At 54.2% G+C, this 15,153-nt stretch overlaps 1 protein-coding gene across 1 annotated transcript in view; it reads right to left on the bottom strand.

The window, feature by feature from the left end:
* Nucleotides 1-2,955: 2,955 nt before the first annotated feature.
* The window catches only part of ATOH8 (atonal bHLH transcription factor 8), a 32,101-nt gene continuing 19,903 nt past the window's right edge, over nucleotides 2,956-15,153 (bottom strand). The window contains exon 3 of the mRNA XM_045550003.1: nucleotides 2,956-3,993. Within this exon, the coding sequence (XP_045405959.1) occupies nucleotides 3,988-3,993 (6 nt within the window). The 3' untranslated portion in view covers nucleotides 2,956-3,987. The remainder of the gene's footprint in view (nucleotides 3,994-15,153) is intronic.

Below are 15,153 nucleotides of genomic sequence, written 5' to 3'. Positions count from 1 at the left end.
TGGCTATTGTACACAGTGCCTGGCTCTGGGACCTGCCCACTCGTGCCTCCAGCGGCTGAGAAAGGGGAAATCAGTGAGGGTGGAGTAACTGGGAAAAAATAGAACAGCACAGGGCCTTGAAGGATGTGGCCATGGCGACAGGAAAATATAGTGTGGGGAGATGGACACCCACTTGGGAAGCTCCTCTCCAGAACTTAACCCTCTCCTCTGGACAGTCTAAGGCCAGACCCAGGAAGCAGTACACAGCCTGCGGACACCAGTTTTTGAAGGGTCTTGCAAAGGGCGGCCGATGAGCTGAGGTCTCCGACTCCCAGAGACATTCTCTGTGGGTTTTGTCCCGAGGAGAGCAGGAGCCTGGCATGCACACATGCAGATGTGTGTGCGCACGTGGGGCTCTAGGTAGACACATCCACACAGGTCGCGTGGGCCCCTGGAGAGGATCCCCTCGTCCCTTTGTGGCCTGTGCCTGATGACCCAGAACAAAGGATAAAGCAAGGAGGGTGTGCCACAAATACATCTGCAGGTGGCTCTGATCCCAAACCCTCAGCAGCAAATGCCCTCCCAAGGCCCCACGAGGCAGTTCTTCATAATTTATATTTTGCTGAGGGTCTTCTTGCATGGCTGCTTGCGTAAAGCTGTTTAGAATATTGCCAGAATATCGCAACGGCCCATGCCTGTAATCCCAGCACTTTGGGAAGCCAATTTGAGAGGATTGCTTGAGGCCAGGAGCTCAAGACCAGCCTGAGCAACACAGTGAGACCTTGTCTCTACAAAAAAATTAAAAATTAGCTGGGTGTGGTGGCATGCACCTGTAGTCCCAGCTACTCAGGAGGTTGAGATGGGAGGATCCCTTGAGCCTGAGAGTTCGAGGTTACAGGGAGCTATGATCCTGCCACTGCACTCCTGGGAGCCTGGGTGACAGAGTGAGACCCTGTCTCAAAAAAAAAAAAAATGATTGCCAGTGGAATTTGAATATATCTGAAATGGATGTCCATTTACTGGGAATGTACACATTATGTGTCTGGGTGCACATGTGCACATGAGAGGGAGTACGAATGTGCATGCATGTGTGTGCATAAGAACACAAGTTGCTGTACTGAAGAGGCAGCTGGAAAAGGAAAGAAAAGCATGAACTTATCATTCATGTACGTACATCTGTGTACACACACACACACATCCATCTATATTTCTGGCACAGCCTGTATCCCACATCAGTGGCTCTAAATCACTTTCTTGTCAGAGACCGGAGCCCACTCAGACCAGTGGCTCCCAACCTTGCCTGCACATTGAAATTGCTTGTAAAAATCCCAATGATCAGGCCATACCCCAGACCAATACATCAGAATTTCTGGAGATGGGACTTTGGCATTAATACTTTATATCAATATTTAATAATCTCCTTAGGTGATTCCAGGGCTGAGTACTCCTCTGCATAAAAAGCCTTTCTCCTACTCCTCTGCTCAGAAAACTTCTACTCAACCTTCAAGACTCAACTCCCATGACCCCTTTCCAGGAAAGCCCTTCCTGATACCCCCGCCCCCCCCACCACCAAGGAGAGTTAGTTCTCTCTTTCCTGAGGCTCCCAACAACACTTTAGTCACCCAACTGCATCACAATTCTTTGCTTGTCTGCCTGTCTGTCCCATCCCCTGCACAGAACCATGAGCTCTGCGACGACACGCACTCTGTAGGACTGGTCTCTCCATTCCCAGTGCCTGCTTAATGCATGACACGCAGCTGGTGATCAGCAGATGCTTCAGAACCAAAGGGAGGCATGTAATGAAGACCACGAGCAGAAGAGGGATGGGAAGTGGAGGCCACAGGTTGTTGCTAACTGGCGGGGCCATGGATCTCATCCCCAGCAGAGGAGGGTGGTACCCCCCACACCCTTTAGTAACAGAAAGGGTTCTCTTATGCCGACAGTTTGGTTCACATTTCCTGCTTCCCTGGGAAGTGCCACCAGGGTTACTCAGAGGTTCAGAGGGACAACCTAGTGGTGCTATTACCTGAACCTGGGGTCTTATGGTGGCTAACCCTTCCTAATTGTCCCCTTCCTACCATTCCAAGCCTGCTCTGTCTGGCCTGCTTCTGAGGCACCTTTGATCTGAGGAATACTTGGAGCAGTCTGTGTCCCCTGTGTCTGGGCCAGCCCAGGGATCCAGGGACAGCGCACATGCCTTGGTCCTCAGCAAACAGCCACACCTGAGAAACACTAGTGCAAGAGGAGGGGGCTCTGCAGCCGGCCAGCCCCAGCCCCTGCCCAGGAGTCTGAGGGGCAGAGAAGAGAAAGTGACACCAGGTGAAACCGAGGGACAGACTGTGTGTCCTGCCTGGCTGCAGCCTCTGGCTGTCCCTCCCCGTCTCCTTGAGCAGCTCTGCACCTTCTGCCCTGACAGTGATCGCCCATCTCTTACCTCACCACCCTCGCCATCCCCAGTGGGCCTTCACTGTCCGTATCTTAGACAGGCCTGCTGAGGTGGAGTGACGGGACAAGGCCACACAAAGTCTTGTTGGGACCAGCAAGGAGCTGGAAAGGGTTTGAGAGAACAGGATTTGGAGTGAGGCCATCCTGATCCGGGAACTGGCTCTGTCGCTGGCTAGCTATCTCCTTGAGGCCTCAGTTTCCTCGTCTGTAAAATGGGATTAATAATAGTGGTCCCTATCTCATGAATTCATGGTATGGATTAAGCGAGGTGTGAAGCAGGGAGGGCTCCTCATGTGTTCCTAACCAGGCCTGGTCACTAGTCCAGGCTGCGGCCATGGTGGTCACCCCCTACACACACACACACACACACACACACACACACACACACACACACACACACACACTCACACCCTGCCTGCTCCTGAAGGGCTCTCAACCTCCAGGTGGAGACCAACCTCCTCCCTCACAACTCCCCAGCCAATGACCAGTCGAAGTCCTGGTCACCCACAGAGTCCACTCAACACAGGCAAGTATTTTCTTTACATGTTGGGGCTTTTACTTCAATTTGAAGCAGATGGTTGAGCACAGATGTGAACAGCTCTGGCCTTCTGAGCACAAGGAAGGAGCAGGCCTTGGCTTTGAACATCCGCCTCCCACATACTGGCCCATGCCCTGTCCCCTCCTCCCTCTGCCCCTCCCGAGCAACCTGTGGCAGATGCTGGCCTCCACGCGGGGCGCCATCTGGTTGCCCAGCCATGAGAGTGGGCACTGGGGAGGAGTGGTGCCTGGAGGAGCAAGGACCCTTGGGCAGTGCCCTGGGGCAAGTCCTTGGGGGTGGTGGGAACAAGGTGGTATTTCTTTCTTCTGCCCTTTTTCCCTTCCTGTGAGTCTCAGCGCCCAAGGGCCTGGGCCCAGAGAACACTGAGAATCGAGGCCAGTCCCCGGGCAGCTGGTGGGTGGGAGAGAGGGGCAGGGATCTCAGGCCCTACCCCCGCCCCCCCAGGCACCCCCAGCCTCCCTCTCCCAGCATCTGGGCTTATCCTGCACCCAGCCAGTGCATGGCGAGCGCAGAGCACGCAGGGTCAGGGTCACGGGCTTCCAGAGGTCATGTGCCCATCCCGGCCATGAGTTCCTGGCGGAACTGCTGACTCGTCCTCGGCTTGAGATGGGACTCGGGCTGCAGGAGGGGCAGAGGTCAGAGCGACAGTGTGGCCTTTCGCTGTTGGGTTTCATCACCCCATTTTGTTCAGCGTCTCTGTGGAATCTTTGGCAATGGATTTCTGCAGCCGGATGGTGGGCCTCAGGCCCTGAGCAAGGGGGAGGCTGAGCCCCCCCCCCGCCCCCAGGCGGAGGGCAAAGTGTGAAGTAACCTCAGAGTGGCGGGGTGAGGGCCGACGGCCGGAGGGAGGCAGGCGTGTTCCTGTCTGACCCTGAGAGGTGGTGGGCTGAGCATCTGGTGGCATCTTGGAGAAGACGTCCAGGCTGGACTTGGCGAGCTCACCTGCTCCTCAGGCCGAGTTGGAAAGGGCCCACAGCAGCGTCCTCAGTCTAGCCCATGGGCGGTCACTCCTGAAAGAAATGACCAGCCGTTAGAAGCAGCCCCTATTCATCCTGATTCCTGTTTCCAGAAGGCCAACCAGTGCCAGGTGCTGACACCACGGCAAAGCCTCTCACTCAATCCCTGCAGCGGCCCTGGAGGGGCTCATAGGGCCCACGCAGGGCACTTTACCTTCAGGGGTTCAGTAAGTGGCAGGTCCAGGATTCGAACCCAGGACTGGCTGTCTGCACAGCCCACACTTTCCCTTTCCCCCCACCTCGGCATTTCAGAGCCCCTGATGGTTTTGATGGTTTGAGGGACTGGGTAGGGCCTCCGAAAGCTCAGGGACACCTGGTACTGACACTACAGTCCCAGGGTCACACCTCTGAGGGATCTCAGAGTCAGGCCCGTCCCCACCCTGGGGTGCCGGGCTCCTCTGCAGGCTGGTCAGCACCCACTGGAGTGGCCGTCTGTGGCTCCTTGGCCCCTACGCCGTTCAGACAAGAGCACTGCACCAGGAGTCAGAAGCCAACTTTAGTTGCAGCACATTCACCTGCAGGCTAGGTGACCTTAGACAAGTCACTTTACTTCTCTGGGCCTCAGCTTCCTCATCTGTAAAATGGCACAGCCAGAGCAGATCAATGATTTTCAAGCTTTCTTTTAAGCAGTAGAACGAAGTCTGTGGAACCCTAACACAGAAAACAGATAAACATGGTTCTATTTGGACTAGTGAGGTGGGGAGACACACAGAGAGGGAGACCCAGAGTCCTACTGCAATCCCTCCAACAGAGAGCTCGGGACATCTCTGAGACTCCATGGTGCTAAGGAGCACAGTGCGGACACTGCTAGGTTAGGCCTTTTTTAAGTTCCTCGCAGCCCTGACCTGTAGAACCTTCACTCAGGCAGCGGAACTTGATGTTGCTGTTGAGAAAACGGACTGGACAGGAGATGAGGGCTGCTTTAGCCCTCTGGGGAGGTCACAGCCAGTGGGGAGATTCTGTGAGGGCTCCAAGTCCACCCAGAAGATGAAAAAGAATAACAACAGTCCCTTAACCTGGTGCAGCAGCTCCAACTACTTCTCCTTCGATTCATGCACCAACCCTGAACCGACAGCTAAGCAGTTATCCTCAAAGCAAAGCATGTGCCAGGCGCCTCCGACATGCCAGGGAGCGCTCTCACACCCCATGGCAAGGGTGAGCCACACTGGGCTCGGAGAAGGACGCGCTCGAGGTCGCCAGCCTCAGGATTTGAATCCAGATCAGCAGTGTGTTCCTTCCACCACACAGAGGCTGTTCTTTCTGAGATGGAGGCTGGGGAGCCGGGAGGGAGCCAAACCACGACGCCGGAGGGCTGCTAACCACAGGCCCCGGTGAGCCGCGCAGGCCTGGGGCAGCCAGCCAAGATGCAAGGCTGGGGCGAGGCTGGAAGTGGGGTCCGAGGAGGGCGAGGGAGCCGGGCCAGGGGGAGGGAGGGTTCTCCAGCTAATAGTGGCTGAGAAGGGAAAAAAGGAAAAGTGAAGGCGGGAGCGTCTTGATGTGGTGAACCCCAGGCTCACATTCTCCCAGCCCACTGTGCACGGCTGGCCCCAGCAGGAATCTGCTTTTTGTTACCGAGTCTGAGGAGGAGGATTAAGAAGCGGAAAGGAAACCCATGGGGATGGCACTGGGTCTGTGGTCCACGCGGTGATTTACAGCCCGCGTCGCCCTGGCGCTGGCCGCCTGGGCGGGCCCTGGCACGGCCGGCCCGAGTGCCTTTCTTGTGCAGCCTGCCTGCGGTCTGGAGGAGTGCAAGGCTGGGGTGGCTGGAGCCCTGGCCATGCTATAGAGGTGGCTGGGGCAGCCGGGCCCAGCCCCAGGCCCTCTGTTGGTTCTCAGACCCTGCTGAAGCCACCGCCACCACCCAAGATTAAGGGAGACAGGGGTTTCTCTCACTGAGGCCTGACCTCCAATTCTCAACCCCACCCTATTCCTGGTGTCTACACTGGACCTGCATTCCTACCACCCACCTCGGCCCAGGAATCCCAGCACACACATCCTCCGTGCAAGGAAGTCATATGCCCATCGGAATGTGGTAGGGAGAACACTGGGAGGCCTTAGGTGCCGGGACATTCTCTGCAATTAAGCAGCTGTGTGACCTTGGGTAACTCATTCTCCCTCTCTGTGCTTTAATTCCCTCACGTGTACAGTGAGGAGGGCGTAAGCAGATTAGCATTCCCCAAAGGGTGTTCTGCTGAGCACCAGCCAGGGGAGGTATCCCATGAGTTTGGGGAACTCCACAGACCTTGGCTTCATCGTGGAAAGTCACCATGTATATTAGCATAGTAAAGGCTCTGAAAAGTCCTGAAGTGAAAAAAATCCCTGTGGCTTTATTTACCCAATTTTTCCAACTGATTTGACCATGTAATTGCGACTCTATTGTGAGGAGCAGAAATTCACTTCCACCCTCCAGTAAAGGGAAGCTTATTTAAGGCTACAAAAGAGCATTTCACAGAAGCCAGGGAGAAGGTCTCAGGGAAGGCAGAAAAGGGCTCAGCAGGGCCCACGGCCCTACCCTCGAGGTGCCAGCACTTGGCCACCAGCAGGTAGCCGCTGCTTTCCCGCCTGACCACCACTGGCCGGGCTCCCAGCATGGCAGCCTGAAGGCCCAGTGGAGGATGCCGACTGGGCCCGCCCAGGCCAGACTTCTTCCCCTAGACCAGTCAGCTGTGGGGAGGGACGGGAGACAAACGTGTGGATGACACCCCTTCACAAGGGACTGTGTTGGGGAGTGTGGGGGTGCACAACTGCAAAGACGGGGAAGAGCAAGTGCTCCCCACTGTGACACCACACCACAGAGCCCCTCTCACGTAACACCTGGCAGCCTCCTGTGTCCGTGCTGTGTGAGGAGCGCAGTGCAAGAGGATTGCACCCCTCCAGCTCTGGCCTTTTGTGGGTTTTGTGTGTGTCTGCTGCGGGCCGCGGCTCTGGGCACAGCTTACTCCCTGGCTCACTGTCCTCAGAGCCCCCACTGCCACAGAAGATGTCCTTTAAACAGCAGGTTCTGCTGCTAAAATAAACTTTGAGAAGGACTAGATGAGACCTGGTTGGTCCCTTTCAGCTGGTCCCACCTGCTGAGTCAAATTGAGGTGATTGGGTCAGTGTGGCAAAGTGGTTGAGTCTGTCACAATCAGAAGTCATCTTTTCATCTGTTCACTTGCTGTGGTCGGAATGCCAGCTCCACAAGGGCAGGGACACAGTCTGCTGTGGCCCCAGCACCTAGAACAGTGCCTGGCCCACAGTAGCATCTCAATAAACACTTGTTGCACCAGTGGGTAACCACCTCCAGTCACAGACATTTTATTTAGCATAGCTTTTATATACCACGGAATATTTTTCCTATTTCAAATGTAACATTGGAACATTTTTGTAAATGTGTCTTCTGCACTTTAGGGGAATTTTTGGTAGTTGTTATGAACCCTGGAATGATTTTGCATCTTTTTTGCTTTTGTTCATTTCCAGTTTTTTTTTTTTTACTTCTAACTGTACCTTCTCTGCGTACTAAGCTTGTCTCTGGCTTTAAGTGCAATCTTTTCCTGTCGTGATCAATTCTGTATATGGCAAGGTAATTTTACCACTTTGGGGGAATCAGAAAGATGATTTTATCTGCCTTCTAAGTTATTTTAGTTTTTAAATGTATTGTCAGTCTATGATGCCCACTTTACCTACTTAACCACTTTTCACTATTTTCAAATTATACATTTTTAATGTATAATCATTTTTAATGTATTTAATCAATTTGGATACGGCCTCCTACATGTAGAAAAAAAGAACATCCAACAGGATTGAAATCCTGACAGTTTTTTTTAATTGGTCTGTCCTAAAAAGAGCAGTCAGATTTCAAATGTTATTTTAAAACTAAAGTATGAAAGAAAAGCAGAGAGGGCACGGGAGAAATATTTTCCCAAAACCAGGCTATTAAGCATTATTTTGCCTTTCACTTTTAAGTACAGCAATATGTGGTCTAGAAAGGGGGCTGCATGTTTGGCTCGGAATCCTGCTCTTGACTCACACTGGGGTTCATCTTGGCCCCAAAGCCAGGTGTGGGGCCCTGAGCAGGCCGGTTAATCTCTCCAAACCTCAGTTTCTTCATCTTTAAAATGAGCACAGTGGTAGCATCCACCTTCTAGGTCAGCTGCAAAGAATCAATGGGACAATCCAGCCACCACCGCAGCAGGGCCTGGCACATGGGGAAGGCCCTGAAGGCACTGGCTTGAGTTGTTGAAAAGGGCAGTGGGGTCCCTGGTTTCGCTATTTCACTAACTAGTGTTTGATACGTAACATGGCATCACGGGCTGGAAAGTCTCAAAACAAATAACCAGAAATAGTCACTTTGAAGCAACTGTCATCTTGACCAATTTGCTTTCAACCAATTCTTTTTAAAAACTACACACAATTTTGAAAATTATAGAGATAGTGTCTATCAACTGACAAATGGATAAACACAATGTGGCATACACACACAATGGAACAGTACTTGGCCCTAAGAAGGAATGAAACACTGATACATCCGACACTATGGAAGAGCATTGTAAACATCAGGCTAACCAAAAAGTAGCCCAGCGACAAGAAGCCACGAATTACACAATTCCATTCACACGAAATGTCCCGAACAGGGAAATGTACAGAGACAGAAAGATTAGCGTTGCCTGGGGCTGGGGATCGGACATCACTAAAGCTATGGGTTTCTTTTTGGGGTAATGAAAATGTTCTAAAATTGACCGTGGCGATGGGTGTGCTTATCTGTGAATATACTAAACATAATAAAAACCATGGAGCTATATGCTTTCAATGGGTGAACTGTATTTTAATAAAGCTGTTAAAATTTTAATTACAAAATATGTTAATTATGAAAAAATTAGAAAATACAGAAGGGTGAACAGAATAAAACAATTTCAATCACCCCAATCTCTACACCAAGAGAAAACCACTGGTAACACTTGGGTGACTACCGTTCCGTTTGCCATTCCTGTGTATAGATGTACATATACAACATTTTATGAAAGTGGAATTATGTTGTATAAACATCCTAAGCTGGTGTTTGTGTTTTCTTTAACATTCAAGCCCGTACATCCTGGCATTTGACAGATGTGTTTTCACATCTTCTCCGAGGGCCAAGCTTTGCAGGGGTTATTCTGGGCACAGGCACAGGCCTGGGCTTCTGGCCTCCAAACTTCCCAGAGAACTGGAAGCAGGTATGGACCAGTCCAGCTCCAGCGCCTCCGCCCGCCTGGCCTGGGCGCCATGGGTGACAGGCAGGAAATTTATGAGCAGTTGGAGTTGGCTGCTACTCACCAGGCGTGGGAGCATGGCGTGAATCAACCATCACGCTGTGTCCGGGCTGGGAGGGCCCTTAGAGGTCCCGGGCGTCTAAGAGTTTGAAAGTTATGGCCAGAGCCTTCAGTGAGCCAGGAGAGTCTTCCTGGGACCCATAAACTGGGAGAGAAATTCATTTATTCAGTAATGATTTATTAGTTCCTACTAGGTGCCAGCTCTGTGCTGGGCACTGGGGTCCGAGGCCCTGCCCTGGTGCAGCTTGCAGTCTGGCCCCGGGGAAAAGCTGGGAACCGCTGTTGCCTCTGCCCAGTCCTTTCTGTGTGCGTCAAGGTTGCTCACCGGAAAGGAGGGCATTGCCATGGGCTCCCAGCCAGTGACAGCTGCCCCGCAGGCCAGGAGCACGGGTGGGGCCAGTGGTCAAACCCCTCATTCACTGAAGCCAGTGGATGTGTTCAAATCCCAGAGTCAGCCAACGACGTGCATGACAGCCCTACCACATCAGATGATGTGCAGGATGAGAGCAGGTAGCCTGGGGGGGGCCCAGCCTGTGCTAAGATGCTAGAGGCAGAGCTGGGTCCCAGACGCCCTAGGCAAGCATTGGCTGAGCAGCCCCCGTGGACCCGCACTATGGCAGAACCTGCTTGGAGCTTGTCCCACCACTAGAATGGAAGCTCCAGGAAGGTACAGCGCTGTCAGTTGTATTCCTGCCGCCTCCCCAGTCCAGGATAATGAGGGTCTGCTCAAGTCCAACTGATTATTGCACCAGCTCCACCCCACAACAAGCTGCGGCAAACGAGTGCCTCCTCTGAACTCCTGAAGCACTTCACCCAACTCTCCCCACATCCCTTTGTGCCATGAATTATTGTCAGTGTCACTACCACGGCCCCTTGCCCGTCCCACAGGCCTCCTCCACGAGCACCCCTGTCCTCCCTGGGCCTGGGAACAGAAGAGAGGGCATCAGCACTCAGTGCCACCATTTATTGAGGGCAACCGTGTGCCCAGCACCTCTCGATGGTCCTTTCCATGCACCGTCCTATGCAGTCCCTGGGCGGTGCCTGTCGCTGCTTCCATTTTGCAGATGAGGAAATGAGGCCTGAGCAGTTGCCTCGCTTGCCCTAGGCCACGTTGCTAGGATGCGGCAGAGCAAGGCAGACCCCTGGACCCCTAGAGACCTCGGGTCCTTCAGCGGCAGACAGAACCCGCAGGTCCACAAGCCATCCACCCAGCTGCCACCTTCTTGGTTCTAAGAAAATCTTGGCCTTCAACTCTTGGAGCTGAAAGGAAGGTGGCTGGCAGTGAGAGGCCTGGCACCCCCAGAGCCAGGGCCAGAGCTCGCAAGGCCCACTGGGCCTGCAGGGGACAGCCACTCCGTGCTGACGCCTTCTTGGGCTGCAGGCCACTCTCCCTGGCTGCCGAGCTGTTTCTCTCTCCGGCTCTGCCTGTGCGACTCTGCCAACTCCTTCTTGGCCTCTTTTGTGTTTGTCTCTCCACGTCCATCAGTCTATCTGTCGTTCTAGCCCCCACCCCCCATCCACCCTCCGCACGGGCAGTGTGAGAGTTGAGCTGGCCTGGGCGAGCTGCCGCGGCTTCCCATCTGCTTCCGTCCTGTGATGCTGTCCCGCCACCCTGCTACACGCTGCTCCTCCAGACCCCAGCAGCTCCAAGCTCCAAGGCCTTCCCCACAGCCAGAGGAGGCGCCCAGGCCAGAAGGGGCAGACAGCTGGGGAGACGGGTAGCCCTGCTGGGCAGACCTGCCCAGTGGGCCTGACTCATGACCCTCACCCAGACACCCCAACTCCCCCAACCCCAGTGTGGAGGGACCCTGTCAGGCCTGCCTCCTCCGGGCTGGGAACTGCTGTCATCACTCAGTGCCTCCCCTCCCCAGTCCTTACTGCAAAGTGACAGCAGGGGGTGACAGGCTCCAACCAGACAAGCCAAGTCATGCCAAAGTGCTAGCAGTGAGCCCTTGCAAAGACCACCCTGTGTCTCTGGGAGACTCTCAGGAGGAAGCCTAGCGTGGCTACTTCAGAACCGGGGGGGCACCAATAGGGTGGCTGGGAGAGGCCAAAAGCCCTTGAGCAGCCCAAATAATCCAATGATTCCAGCAAAAATAGTGTGCATTCCATGCAGATGCAGTTCTAAAATGAGAAAACACCTCCCCTAGCCTCTTCCATTGTTCCTAAGCCGCTCCCCTAGCTAGATTCTGGAGCCACCTCGGGATCCAGGTGGGAGTGGGGACACCTCTGATCAGGTGGCTCTTTACTCACCAGCACACACACATACCCACACACGTGTGTGCACACGCACACCCGCCGGCAGGCAACACGGCACGGTGGTTAAATGTGCCTGCTATGGCAACAGATGGGCTCCGTCTGAATACTGACTTCCCCAGTCTACCAGCTGGGTGACCTTGAGCTTAACCTTTCTGGGCCTCGGTTTCTTTACCTATAAAATGGTAATAATAGTATCTACTGCATGAGCTTGTCAGGAAGATTAAAAAACACAACTACAGAGGCAAGCACTGAGTGCCACATGTCAGAGCACACACGCGTGCATTGTGTGTCCCCAGACCCCCCATTTCCCCATCGGCAACTGGAGGCAGGAACTGTGTCTGCACGTCGGATCGCCAGGGCCTCCCTCACGCGGCACAGGGGAGCCTCTTCCCATCAGATATTCGTGGAAGTCGATGCAAACACCTCGTTCCCTCGTGCTTCCACTCCTCCACGCACCCAGCAAATGTTCCCTGCGTGTTTACACCGTGCCAGGCTCCACCAGAGCCTCTGGGGACCCCGCAGTAAACAACTCAGACAAGAAGCCCAGCCCTCCCAGTGCCGCCGTCCTAGCAGAACAAGCCCTTCCACAGAAGCGAGCTTCCCTAGAGAAAGGAAGCCTCGTGTTTTCTGTGCCAAAACGGCTTGGACAGGCCCTTTCCCAATAACTGATGCACTTCCCTGCATTCTCAGTGAGACGTTACTGGATGTACTTTAGCTTCCTCTTGACAACTCAAGGTCAAGCCCATGAACATCAGTCTACATACAACTCCCAGGGCCCTGAGGCTTGGGGGGCCCTCGGTCCTGACACTAAGTGGCCCCAGCCTCTCGGCTCTTCTGAGCCTGTGGCTTTGCTCTCGACTGTGTTTTGCTGGCTGTGACTCTGGGAGCCATCCCTGCACCTGCCCCAGGACCCGGCCCCCAGCCCCGATGGCCTCCACAGGTGGTTTCTGTTCAGCAGTTCTGATCGGGGACGCCTGAGTGTCAAGCTTGCAAGCACTGTGCACACACTAAGTGCAGTGGGCTCCGAAGAAGCGTCCCAGAGGATCCTCCTCTGAATTTTTATGCATGGCTTTGTGTCACTTAGCTCTGAGTTCCAAAGGGTGGAGGCTTTGTCTGTTTTGTTCTCCAAAGTTCCAAAGTGACCCCAGCACCTAGAACAGTGCCTGACACAGAGTAAACCCTCAGAACTATTTATTCTTAAATAAATGTCTGGGGCCCTTCATGTTTTCTTCATCTTTTTCTATTCGTGTACCCAAAAAGACTGCGTGTGCGTGTGTGTGTGTGTGTGTGTGTGTGTGTGTGTGGTGACAGGGCAGCGTGGCGGGCAGCCTGGCTGCTGTGGAGAGGCAATGCCTTGCTGCAGCTCTTCAGATTCAGGTTGGCACTGGGCAGCTCACTCCCTGCGGCTGCCTGGCTCTGCTCTGCCCTGCCACGGAGGGGCCACCTCCAAGGGCTCCTGACCTCCCAGGGGGCAGTTTTGAGGCCCTTGGAGCCCAGCAGCCTTCCAGTGTGCAGGAGGGAAGCTGGCCCACCACGCAGGAGGCCCACCTGATCCTGACAGATGGTGCGTGTGGAGGCGCCAGCACACCTGTGCACACGCAGGCACGTGCACACACACATGCACACACAGTAGGCGGCAGAGGGACAGACCTGGCACGCTCTGCCTGGCCATGCAGTTGAGTCCTCAGTGGGAAGCCCAGCCTGGCATCTGCTCTCTGAGTCCGTAGGAGAAAAGAGGGTGCCGGGGGTCCCTGTGCCCATCTCCCTGAGCGACCAGCAGCATCCTCCAGCAATGCTCTCTGACCGTGCAGTGCCTCCAGCTGCCAAAACCCTTTCACAGCCATCGTTTTCTTGAATGTTTCTCACCCACAGAGTTTTATCCACGTTTTTTCCCCAGAGTTTATAAGGAAAGTGAAGCTTGTTTGGGGCCAAGTGTCTGACATTACAGAGCTCACGAGGAGCCGGGCTGAGACTCAGATCTGTGTCTCCAGCCCCAGGCCCCAGGCCCCATGCCGCCAGACTGCCCCTGAAGTCACACCCTGCAGACACAGGAGACAGGGAGAGCAGAGGACAGGGGATGGTGGTGGCCTGGGTTTGGAGGCACTGGCCGCAGTGGGTCGGATGAGACGACCTAGGCCCTGCCCTGCTATGTGACCCTGGGCGGCTTTACCTCATCTCGCTCCAGTGGTTAATAACGTGGACTCCAGGAGGCTGGTGGAGGAGGATTCAAAAAAACACTGGGCATGAGACGGCTCTGCAAACTGTACAGCGTGGTGCACAGATAAGAGGTCACGTGGCCTGGCCTGGCCACCTAGGGTCTGTAAACCTTAGTACCATCAACTGAAAATGGGGCTAGCAGCACCCACTTTGCAGAGCTGTGGTGCATGCCAGTGAGCTCAGGGAAGTGGGGTTCTGACACTGCCGTTAAGGTTATGACGCTGGTTAGCCTCACTGGAAAGAAAACCACCTTGTCACAAATCAGGGTCAACCCCCCACCCCCCGCTGGGAGCCACACAGCTCTTTACTCTGCTGACCTCTCAGCTGACAGACCTTGATGTTTTTCTCAGGTTCAAGGCGAGCACCCCTTCTTTCAGGGAAGGCAGGGTCGTGTGGGCAGAGCTGACTGCCCTGGTGAGAAGAAACACTCTTCCCAGCATGGCCCCTGTCCTGACTCCGGATGTAGCTTGAGGGTGAAGGGCTTGGTGCCGTGGCAGCCACTGTGTAGCCACAAGGCGAAGACCAAAAGAAGCCTGGAGTCGGAGCCAGGCAGCCGCGGCCACTTTTCAGATTTCTGAACTGTGAGAAACTCGAGCCCCTGTCAGTTCAAGCTGCTGCTTGAGGGGTTTCTGTTATTTGAAACTCAAAGCTTTCCTTGCTGATTTAAGGGAAGAAGGGTGCTAGCCTGACAGTGCTGGGGGGCCCAGGGGCATGTCCCTGGCTGTGTCCTAAAGCCCCCAGTTAACCTCTCCCAGAGGCCTTGCCTTCAGCACAGGAATATTCACCCTAGCTGTGTGCACTTTAGTGGAAGCAATGGTGTGTCACTATTTTGGGACCTACTATGTGCCAGGACATGGGACACAAAGATGAAGGGGCTCACAGTCTAGCTAGAGACACAGGCACTGAACCAACATCGTGTAGCATAGCGTAATGGAATGGAATGTCACATCACATAACATACCGCCTAAAAATATAATGCAATGTAAGGACATGAAATGAAATCTAATATATCACATAATAGAGTCTCACATTCTATAACATTTTATATCATTACTTTAGTATATCACGATGCTCTCCTGAATTAGACCATACGTGTCCCTGTGGTACCGGCAGGGTGGTGGCTGTACTAAGGGGCCCTGAGGAGGAAGCTGGGGTAGGTAGGGGTCAGGGAGGCCTTCCAGGAGGAACAGAGCCTTCCAGAATGAGCGGGAGTTAGCCAAACAGACAGGGGAGAAGGGCATTCCAGGCAGAAGGGACGGCATGAGCACAGAGGCCAAAAATAGCCCCTTTGGGCAAGGAGTTCTGTACTGCTGGGGTGTAAATTGGGACACAGGGAGTGACCGGCTCAGGCCAGGTCACTTGGGGGATGGCCATCAGGTGTCCTGTTGAG

Source organism: Lemur catta, chromosome 4 (genome assembly GCF_020740605.2).
Source record: "Lemur catta isolate mLemCat1 chromosome 4, mLemCat1.pri, whole genome shotgun sequence".
In the NCBI taxonomy this organism is placed as follows: domain Eukaryota; kingdom Metazoa; phylum Chordata; class Mammalia; order Primates; family Lemuridae; genus Lemur; species Lemur catta.
The sequence above is the reverse complement of the archived record's forward strand: the minus strand, read 5'-3'. Positions and strand labels throughout refer to the sequence as shown.